Source organism: Pongo abelii, chromosome 4 (assembly GCF_028885655.2).
Source record: "Pongo abelii isolate AG06213 chromosome 4, NHGRI_mPonAbe1-v2.0_pri, whole genome shotgun sequence".
In the NCBI taxonomy this organism is placed as follows: Eukaryota; Metazoa; Chordata; class Mammalia; order Primates; family Hominidae; genus Pongo; species Pongo abelii.
This window is the reverse complement of record NC_071989.2, coordinates 165736807-165747233: the sequence shown is the minus strand read 5'-3', so window position 1 is coordinate 165747233 and position 10427 is coordinate 165736807. Positions and strand designations below refer to the sequence as shown.

Below are 10427 nucleotides of genomic sequence, written 5' to 3'. Positions count from 1 at the left end.
AAAACACTATGCTAAGACCATCCACTTCCCCATGAACCCTGTCATGAGCTGCAAGATATAGAGCATCATTGCCTCCTTGGAAGTTACTGAATTCTTAGACCAGAAGAGGAGTTAATGAAGTACTAGGCAAGCTTACTCATGTTTGTATGGTTTAATGATTAAGAGCAGAAGTCAACAGCCCAATTTAACGCATGTGGGTGCTTGACACAGAGCCTGCTATATAGTATTCTCCAAAAACCTTAGCTAGTGCTATTAGTGCATATGATGTAGGTTTAGTTTTCGAAGTTCTTCCGTGGCCCTTTTTGCTTATTATATCAATCCTTGGTGGGAGATAGAGGAAGCATTTTTAGTGCTGTTTTACAACTGAGGAAATAGAGGTTTGAAGAGAACTCAGGGACTCTCAGGGTTACCCAGCATTGTGAGTGACACAGCTTGGATCTGAACGTAAGTCTGCTCCAGACTTCTGTTTCCTGAAGCATTCTCTTGAAATCCATTGGTAAGGAGGTGCAGTCTGAATCATGTTGTCTAGGAGCATGAAAGGTTAGGCACAGTGATTCACATTCACTCTCAATTTCTCTTGCTCTGTCGCCCAGGCTGGAGTGCAGTGGCGCGATCTCGGCTCACCGCAAGCTCCGCCTCCCGCGGGTTCACGCCATTCTCCTGCCTCAGCCTCCCGAGTAGCTGGGAATACATGTGCCCGTGACCACGCCCGGGTAATTTTTTGTATTTTTAGTAGAGATGGAGTTTCACCCTGTTAGCCAGGATGGTCTCGATCTCCTGACTTCGTGATCTGCCCGCCTCGGCCTCCCAAAGTGGTGGGATTACAGGCGTGAGCCACCGCGCCCGGCCGTTTCCTTTTTGTTTGTTCCCTGATCCCCTGTATCAGGACCAGGAGTCAGTTTGGGGGCTATGTGTGGGGAAGAAGCTGGGAAGTCAGGGGCTGTTTCTGTGGACAGCTTTCCCGGTCCTTTGGAAGGCAGAGAGCTCTCAGCTGCAGGGAACTAACAGAGCTCTGAAGCCCTTATATGTGGTCTTCTCTCATTTCTAGCAGAGCAGGCTCATATGAATCAACCAATTGGGTGAAAAGATAAGTTGCAATCTAAGAATTAAGACTTGATCAGATACCATCTGGTGGGGGGTACCGACCAGCCTGTCTGCTCATTTTCCTTCAGGCTGATCCCATAATGCATCCTCAAGTGGTCATCTTAAGCCTCATCCTACATCTGGCAGGTAAGTGAGTAGGTGCCCTGGGAGGGAAGAAGGGAGTAGAGGGGGGTTAGAAGCCAGAGAATGGGGTAGGGGAAGGGGAGGGGATGGTGGTGGTGGATGGATGTAGATGTTCTTTGGGCACTGTTGTGTGGCTATGAGTTAACTGGTGAGCAGGACCAGAATAAAGTTTTAGGCCAAAGAAATTGCTTAACTGCTATGAATTACAACATTCATGGCTAAATGAACAAGGCAAGATGCAGCACAGTGTGTCACAGGCTGCCATTTGTGTTTAAACAAAAAGGGAGTGGTTAGATATATATGCATAGACACATGTATATAGGAAATAGTGACAGTGGGTACTGTGGGATGGGGGCAGAGGGTGGGAGGTGGAGGGAGGGTTAATCCTTATTTTATTCTTTTATGCCTTCTGATTTTTTTCAGCCACGTTCAATTCTTTCTTTCCTTCTTTCTTTCTCTTTCTTTCTTTCTTTCTTTCTTTCTTTCTTTCTTTCTTTCTTTCTTTCTTTCTTTCTCTTTCTCTCTCTCTCTCTCTTCATGAGGTCTCACTCTGGAGTGCAGTAGGGCAATCTTTTTTTTTTTTTGAGACAGAGTCTCACTCTGTCGCCCAGGCTAGAGTGCATTGGCACGATCTTGGCTCACTGCAACCTCCGCCTCCTGGGTTCAAGCAATTCTCTGCCTCAGTCTCCCAAGTAGCTGGGATTACAGGTACTGCCACCACTCCCAGCTAATTTTTTTGTATTTTTAGTAGAGACAAGGTTTCACCATCTTGGCCAAGCTGATCTTGAACTCCTGACCTTGTGATCCACCTGCCTCGGCCTCCCAAAGTGCTGGGATTACAGGCGTGAGTCACCACGCCTGGCCTAGTTGGGCAATCTTGATTCACTGCAACTTTGACCTCCTGGGCTCAAGTGATCCTCCCACCTCAGTCTCCCAAAGTGCTGGGATTATAGGCGTGAGCCACCACACCTGGCCTAAGTATTTTATTTTGAAATAAACACTTTAATTCAAAACATTCTATGAGATAAGGAAAGATTAAAATAGGCATATCCTAATTTTTAAACACAAATTTCTGGAGTGATATATGCCTTTGGGATTATGGGGGAAAAATAATCTCTCATTATATACTTCTATAACCAAATTGTAATAGCATGCATTATATATGTAATCCAAAAAAAATGATACTAGTATTAGGCAAAATTAAATAAGAATTTCTTGGTGGCCGGGCGTGGTGGCTCACACCTGTAATCCCAGCACTTTGGGAGGCCGAGGCGGGTGGGTCACGAGGTCAGGAGATCAAGATCATCCTGGCTAACATGGTGAAACCCCGTCTCTACTAAAAATACAAAAAAATTAGCCGGGCGTGGCGGCGTGCACCTGTAGTCCCAGCTGCTGGGGAGGCTGAGGCAGGAGAATGGCGTGAACCCGGGAGGCGGAGCTTGCAGTGAGCTGAGATCGCACCACTGCACTCCAGCCTGGGCCACAGAGCAAGACTCCGTCTCAAAAAAAAAGAAGAAGAAATTCTTTTTAACAAGACTCATTTAATTTTTTTAAACAAGACTAATTTAATTTAATTTTTTTTTGTCTAAAAAAAAAATTAAAAGAATGCTAACATAGAAAAATGCTTATAATCTCAAATTTTAAAAATTCCAGCGATATCAGCTAACTTGGAAAAAGGGGAAAAACCTTCCAGCTATAATGTCTATTTACAAGGCTGGGCATGGTGGCTCATGCCTGTAATCCCAGCACTTTGGGAGGCTCAGGTGGGTGGATCACTTGAGGTCAGGAGTTCAAGACCAGCCTGTCTCTACAAAAAATACAAAAATTAGCCAGGCATGGTGGCATGTGCCTGTAATCTCAGCTACTTGGGAGGCTGATGCACGAGGATTGCTTGAACCCAGGAGGCGGGGGTAGCAGTGAACCAAGATCTTTGTGCCACTGCACTACAGCCTGGGTGACAGAGCAAGACTCTGTCTCAAAAAAATAAAAAATAAAAAATGAAAAAATGAATAAAATATTTTTTTAAACTAAAACAAGTAAAAAAATTTAAGAGAATTCTTTTTCTTTTTGGGGTGGGGGGAGACAGAGTCTGCTCTGTCACCCAGGCTGGAGTGTAGTGGCACAAGCTCAGCTTGCTGCAACCTCCGCCTCCTGGGTTCAAGCACTTCTCCCTGACTTAGCCTCCTGAGTAGCTGGGATTACACCACCACACCCCGCTAATTTTTGTATTTTTTTTTTTAGTAGAGATCAGGTTTTGCCATGTTGGCTAGGCTGGTCTTGAACTCCTGACCTGGGTTGATCTGCCTGCCTTGGCCTCCCAAAGTTCTTGGATTACAGGCGTGAGCCACTGTGCCCAGTCAAGATGAAATATTGAGGCCTCATTCTCAGTTTGTCTTTTCTTCATTGCAGATTCTGTAGCTGGTTCTGTAAAGGTTGGTGGAGTGGCAGGTCCGTCTGTCACACTACCCTGCCACTACAGTGGAGCTGTCACATCCATGTGCTGGAATAGAGGCGCATGTTCTTTATTCACATGCCAAAATGGCATTGTCTGGACCAATGGAACCCACGTCACCTATCAGAAGGACACACGCTATAAGCTATTGGGTGACCTTTCAAGAAGGGATGTCTCTTTGACTATAGAAAATACAGCTGTGTCTGACAGTGGTGTATATTGTTGCCGTGTTGAGCACCGTGGGTGGTTCAATGACATGAAAATCACCATATCATTGGAGATTGTGCCACGTAAGTTTTTCTTTGATATTTCTTGCTAGTTATTTGAATTTTCTGTTCGGTAGTAATTTTCTTTTTTCTTAATAGGGAAAGAGGAGGTTCCTGTAAGTCCTGTTTTAAAATAAACTCTTGTTCTTGGGAAATAGAATAACTTCTGTGTAGATGAAGTTGCAAGGCCAAGCATAATTCAAGGTCAGGCTAGAATCAAACCAGCTCCTAAAGCAATACAGTTGTTCCTTGATATCCATGGGAAATTGGTTCCAGGACCCCCTTGATACCAAAATCTGCAGGTGCTCAAGTCCCTTATATAAAATGGTGTAGTATTTGCGTGTAAACTATGCACATAGTCCCATATGCTTTAATCTCTAGATTACTTATAACACCTAATACAATGTAAATACTATGCAATTGGTTGTTATACTGCATTATTTAGGGAATAATGACAAACAAAAAAGTCTATATTTGTTCAGTACAGCAGACAACATATCCTTCTTTTTCCACCATACATTTTCCATCCAAAGTCTTGGTTATATCTACAGATATAGAACCCACAAATATGGAGGGCCAAATGTACTTCAAACATAGTAGTTGGTCCAAGAAATAGCATTTACTGTTCCATAGTAAAATACAGTGAATATTTTTATCAAGCTGAATTTATTCACCTTGAAGAACTGTCCTTTTTTACTTTTTTATTTACTTTTTTTGAGACAGAGTCTCGCTGTTGCCCAGGCTGATTCAAGCAATTCTCCTGCCTCAGCCTCCTGAGTAGCTGGAACTACAGGCAGGCGCCACCATACCCAGCTAATTTTTGTATTTTGTGTTAGTAGAGATGGGGTTTCACCATGTTGGCCAGGCTGGTCTCGAACTCCTGACCTCAAATGATCTGCCTGCCTCAGTCTCCCAAAGTGCTGGGATTACAGGTGTAAGTCACCACGCAGGGCCTTTTTTTTTTTTTTTTTTTGAGATGGAATCTCACTCTGTTGCCCAGGTGGCAGGCTGGAGTACGGTGGTGTGATCGCTACTCACTGCAAACCCCACCTCCTGGGTTCAAGTGATTCTCCTGCCTCAACCTCCTGAGTAGCTGGGACTACAGGAGTGCATCACCATGCCCGGCTAATTTTTAAAATTTTTTTTGTAGAGATATGGTTTCGCTATGTTGCCCAGGCTGGTCTCAAACTTCTGGGCTCAAGCAATCCACTTGCCTCGGCCTCCCAAAGGGCTGGGCATACAGGCGTGAGCCACAGCACCCAGCCTTGCTACTGACTTTTTGTTTTGTTTTTTTGAGACTGAGTCTTTCTCTGTCGCCCAGGCTGGGGTTCAGTGATGCGATCTCAGCTCACTGCAACCTCCACCTCATGGGTTCAAGCAATTCTCCTGCCTCAGCCTCCTGAGTAGCTGGGACTACAGGTGCACACCACCACGCCCGGCTAATTTTTGTATTTTTAGTAGAGATGGGGTTTCACCATGTTGGCCAGGCTGGTCTCAAACTCCTGACCTCGGGCGGTCTACCTGCCTCGGCCTCCCAAAGTGCTGGGATTACAGGCGTGAGCTACCGCCCCCAGCTGTTGCTTTTTCTTAATGAATCTTCTTCCACTAAGGTCTTACAATGATAATAGAACCCAATACCTATGACCTTAATAAGCTGTGTCTCTATTTTCGTTTTAATTAAGAGGAACTTTAATTTGCAGTCTCTTAGCTTTTGGACTTGGATTGTTTCCCTTGTAAGGGTGAGCAAGATGAGGTCAATTCTTTTTTTTTTTTTTTTTAAGACAGGGTCTCGCTCTGTTTCTCCAGCTGGAGTGCAGTGGCCCAGTCTCTACTCACTGCAACCTCCACCTCTGGGGTTCATCAATTCTTGTGCCTCAGCCTTTCAAGTAGCTGAGATTACAGGCATGTGTCACCACACTTGACTATTTTTTGTAGAGATGGGGTTTCACCCTGTTGCCCAGGCTGGTCTCGAACTCTGAACTCCTGAGCTGAAGTAGTCCACCCACCTTGGCCCCATAAAGTGCTGGGATTACAGGTGTGAGCCACCACACCCAGTCTCTACAAAAAAAGTTTTTTTTTTTAAATTAGCCAGGTGTGGTGATGCCTGCATGTAGTCCCAGCTACTTGGGAAGCTGACACAGGAGGATTGCTTGAGCCTGGGAGTTCGAGGCAGCAGTGAGTTGATCATGCCACTACAGTCTGGCCTGGATGACAGAGTGAGACCCTGACCCCAAAAAAGTGCTTCAGTGCAAATATGAGGCATCTGTTCTTATTTGCTGAATATGCATGCACCTTTCAATACATCTACTTTTCTTTTGGAAGGAGGGGTATGTCTCCAAGGCCCTCTCCTGTCACAGTTTCTAGTTGGGCAATGACCAAGATTGACAGTTCAGGAAGTTAACTCCACCTAGGGACAGTCTGTCATTGGTGTGCTAGGGTATAGTTCCAGCCTGAGGCTCTTGTTTCTTGTTTGACTTATGCTCACTCTCATGTTGATTTCTGACTCCAGCCAAGGTCACGACTACTCCAATTGTCACAACTGTTCCAACCATCACAACTGTTCGAACGAGCACCACTGTTCCAACGACAACGACTGTTCCAACGACAATGACTGTTCCAATGACAACAACTGTTCCAACGATGACTGATCCAATGACAATGAGCATTCCAACGACAACGACTGTTCCAACCACAATGACTGTTTCAATGACAATGAGCATTCCAACGACAATGAGCATTCCAACAACAACAAGTGTTCCAGTGACAACAACTGTCTCTACCTTTGTTCCTCCAATGCCTTTGCCCAGGCGGAACCATGACCCAGGTAAAACAGATGTGTTTGGGAGCCCAAAGGCCTTCTAATGAGGAGCTGCAGACCATCCAGGGCATTGTATCAAGGTAGAAGGACAGTCTAGAGTGAGGGTTCTTACCTGGGTTTCAATCAGGGTCTCCTCAGGGTTTGTGATCCTCCCCAACTCCCAAGTTATATGCATCGTTTACACCAATAAGCATTTTTGGAGTGAGGGAACCCATTGCTTTTTGTCAGATTCTCAAAGAAATTGATTATTAACAAAAAATAGCTGGACCACTGATGTAGAACATCTAACAGGGATACTGTGGATCTGACTCAGCTAGGTACGGCTTTATGATGAAAACACAGGGAATGCCAGAGAACCAAGGTCAGATAAATGAGATTGTGTCCTCACGAAGAGCTCTGAAGAGAGATCATTTAGTCTATTCTGAAAGCAGACCTTGATTTCAAAGAAGTTAACATTTACTGTTTCCTATCTACCAGGCACCGTGCTTCATGCATTTAATTCTTAGGATAATTATATTCACTGTAGGTGTGGTTTATAATTGTCAGAACTGAGACAGAGTCTAAAAGTTCATTGTTGAAAGTTACACAGATAGAAGCCAGGTGCGGTGGCTCATGACTGTAATTTTAGCCGAGGAGTTCAAAACCAGCCTGGGCAACATAGTGAGACCTTGTCTCTACATGGTGGTGCATGCCTCTAGTCCCAGCTACTTGGGAGGCTGAGGTGGAGGAATCGCTTGGGACTGGGAGGTCAAGGCTACAGTGAGCCATGATTGCACCATTGCACTCTAACCTGGGTAACAGAGTGAAAAAGAAAGAAAAGAGAAAGAAAAAAGATATTTACACAGTTAGAAAGTGGTTGAGTCAGGTTTCGATTTCTGTTAGCTTGAAACAGGGCCAGTACTTTTAACTACTGGATCATGCCTCCTATTATGAGCACTGAGTTTTATGTTTGGATGAGTTTGCCCTGATCTAACATTTTTACTGAAAAAAACCCTTAAACAACCACACTGTCTTTTCAGGGTAGTCAATGACTTACACATTTTTACTTCAAAGGTCCTTTAATTTATTTGTGTACAGTGGAAATTGCAAAAGGTGTGATTTATACTTAGGAAAAAGTAACATTGGATTTAAGGGCTTCAGGGATTTAGAATGTATAGGTTTATTTTTTTCAGTTCAGGCCATATAGTTGATACTTCAAATTCCCTGTAAATAAGACATTAGATTTAATACAAATGGAGGATAACTTGACTTATAGGTAGGGAAATAGCTTGTCATTCTGAGGACAAGTATAGGTTCAAATCTTCCATTTCCAGGATTTAAAAGATAACTTTTAGTGGAGATTCTCAAAGCCCTCAGAAATCCATTGACCCCTTAGGGTGGCTCTGGATTCTGAGGCGTAACAAATGTCACAACCTCTTAGCTGGAAAAATCTGATGGAACATATTGATTTCCCTTGACTCCCATTGAATTGTGTGTGTATTTAACCAGGAGAGATCTGAAGGATTGGGCTAGTAGCTCAGTTTGGAAGAGAGGGTGTTAATTAGGTCATACCTTGGATTTTAGAGCCATAAAAGTTTTGTAAGAAAAGCAGTTTTGTTCCAGGCAGCTGCACACACTAGAGAGTCTGTTAGACTTTCTCAATGTTGATTTCACTTTTTAATACTTAGCTTGTGTCTGCTAAGGTGGATAGATGAGTGGACTTGTTTTGGAGAACATCCCCAAGTCACTGACTTCATTTAAAGCCGAGATTTGGGAGAAAGTTGCCTTTCTCCTAAGAGTTGGTTTATATGGCTATAACCTGGAGGATGGTATCAATTGAGGTTTTTCTTATCTGGGTAGTTTTCTAAAGAGTTTGCGTGAGTTGAACATTACAGTCCAGGAATGAGAGAACCCTGGAGCAAATAGAATGCAGGGACATTTATCTTTGCATCCAATCCTCCCTGCTCAGTGCTGCTAGTACCTGCTCGCTGCCTAAAACATCCATGGAAGAATTGTATGTATGGTTGTAGGAGCAGTGGAGAAAAGAAAGATGCCATAAGGACCCAAACTTAGGAAAGAAGTTAAGCTCAAGAGATCTTTTGCACAGAACTCAATTGGGTACAGACTGCCCACATGACTCTCCTGTGTTATTCTGTTTTTCGTTCCGAAAGAGAGCCACATCCTCTTACAGCTTTGAGCACTAGAGGAAAACAGGAAAAAGTTGACAACAGGAGAAAGAGCGATGTTGAAAAGTGAAGTTATGGAGACTGTGGTGGGGAAGGAGAAACAGACCAGTGAGAGGCAATAAGGAAAGCCCAGGTTTGGGAATTCAACCAGTCACCATCACTAATTGACTCTAAATTTCTGTGGTGCTCTAAGAGAAGGGAATCATGTAAATGCTTTGTGAAGAGGCAAGTGATCAACTTTGCAAATAACGTGAGATATCTGATAGGAAATAAAGAAGGGATTTCAGGAAAGGAAAGGTGAATATAGCCCTATGCTGGAGAATTCCTAATGGAAGCTTTACAGTGAGAAGTGTAAGATGAGTCAGAAAACACAGGAAATCACCCCTAAAGGAATGACTAGAATGCAGATGTGGAAGGAGCTGGGGTCAGGGCCTGCCAGGAACCTTACCTTTTGGGGTTGCAAATCATTACCAAGGCTGACGTTGGGCAATATTGTCAGCTTTAAGAGACCTCAAGGAATTAATATTGTATCTATTCTGTTAGTTATTAGATGTGTGGATAATTGAACTTGAGTAAGGCCAGGAAACCCAGAATGGGGCTGTTGTGAAGGGGGTAGGGCATGTTAGTGCAAATTCCTAAGCCCCCCATTTTCTGAAAGTGAAATATCACTTGTATGAATAAAATAAAGCTTAATTGGGTGTTCTACATAAAATGCCCTTTTGTTGGCTTTGTCTATTTAGAGGGAACCTGGGAGTATAGAAAGTTTGAGATAATCGTATATATTGAATATATTGACTGTGTAGAACATTATCTAGATCGCATTTCCTCGTGTTAATGAGATAATTAGATAGCAGGGCAATGCCTGAAGGCCATCTTTGAATACATTTCTAAGAGGAGCCGAAAGGTTCAGAAGTGGGTCGGTAGAAGCCCTGCATGCCCACTGTGGAAGGCCAGGAGAAGGGCCCATGGAAAGTTGATGGTAATTCCTGATTCTAGTTTTGTTCTTTATTTTTCTTGGGGTGCACGTTTTCCTCCACAAATGGAACAATTCTTCCATTCTTTTCATTCCAGTAGCCACTTCACCATCTTCACCTCAGCCAGCAGAAACCCACCCTACGATACTGCAGGGAGCAATAAGGACACAACCCACCAGCTCACCATTGTACTCTTACACAACAGGTAACTGCGTTCTCTTTCCTGAACACCTGGGATCATTCAAACCTTGATAACCATTGACTTTGTTGAGAGCACACGCTCTGGAATACGACTGATCTGACTTGAGTGCCAACACCAGCCACACAGATCAGTCATTTGACTTGTACAAATATCTACCCTTTCTGAATGTTTTGTCATTTTTGTGTGTGTGTGTGTGTGTGTGTTTTTTCTTTTTTTTTTCTGAGATGGAGTCTCACTCTGTCGCCCAGGCTGGAGTGCAGTGGCATGATCTCGGCTTACTGCAAGCTCCACCTCCCAGGTTCACACCATTCTCCTGCCTCAGC

General features: G+C 43.8%; 1 protein-coding gene across 1 annotated transcript in view; it reads left to right on the top strand.

Annotated features, from left to right (window-relative positions):
• The first annotated feature begins 886 nt into the window (after positions 1-886).
• The window catches only part of HAVCR1 (hepatitis A virus cellular receptor 1), a 29156-nt gene continuing 19615 nt past the window's right edge, over positions 887-10427 (top strand). The window contains exons 1-4 of the mRNA XM_002816124.5: positions 887-1230; positions 3637-3969; positions 6455-6769; positions 10000-10107. Coding sequence (XP_002816170.3) covers positions 1185-1230; positions 3637-3969; positions 6455-6769; positions 10000-10107 — 802 coding nt within the window. The 5' untranslated portion in view covers positions 887-1184. The remainder of the gene's footprint in view (positions 1231-3636; positions 3970-6454; positions 6770-9999; positions 10108-10427) is intronic.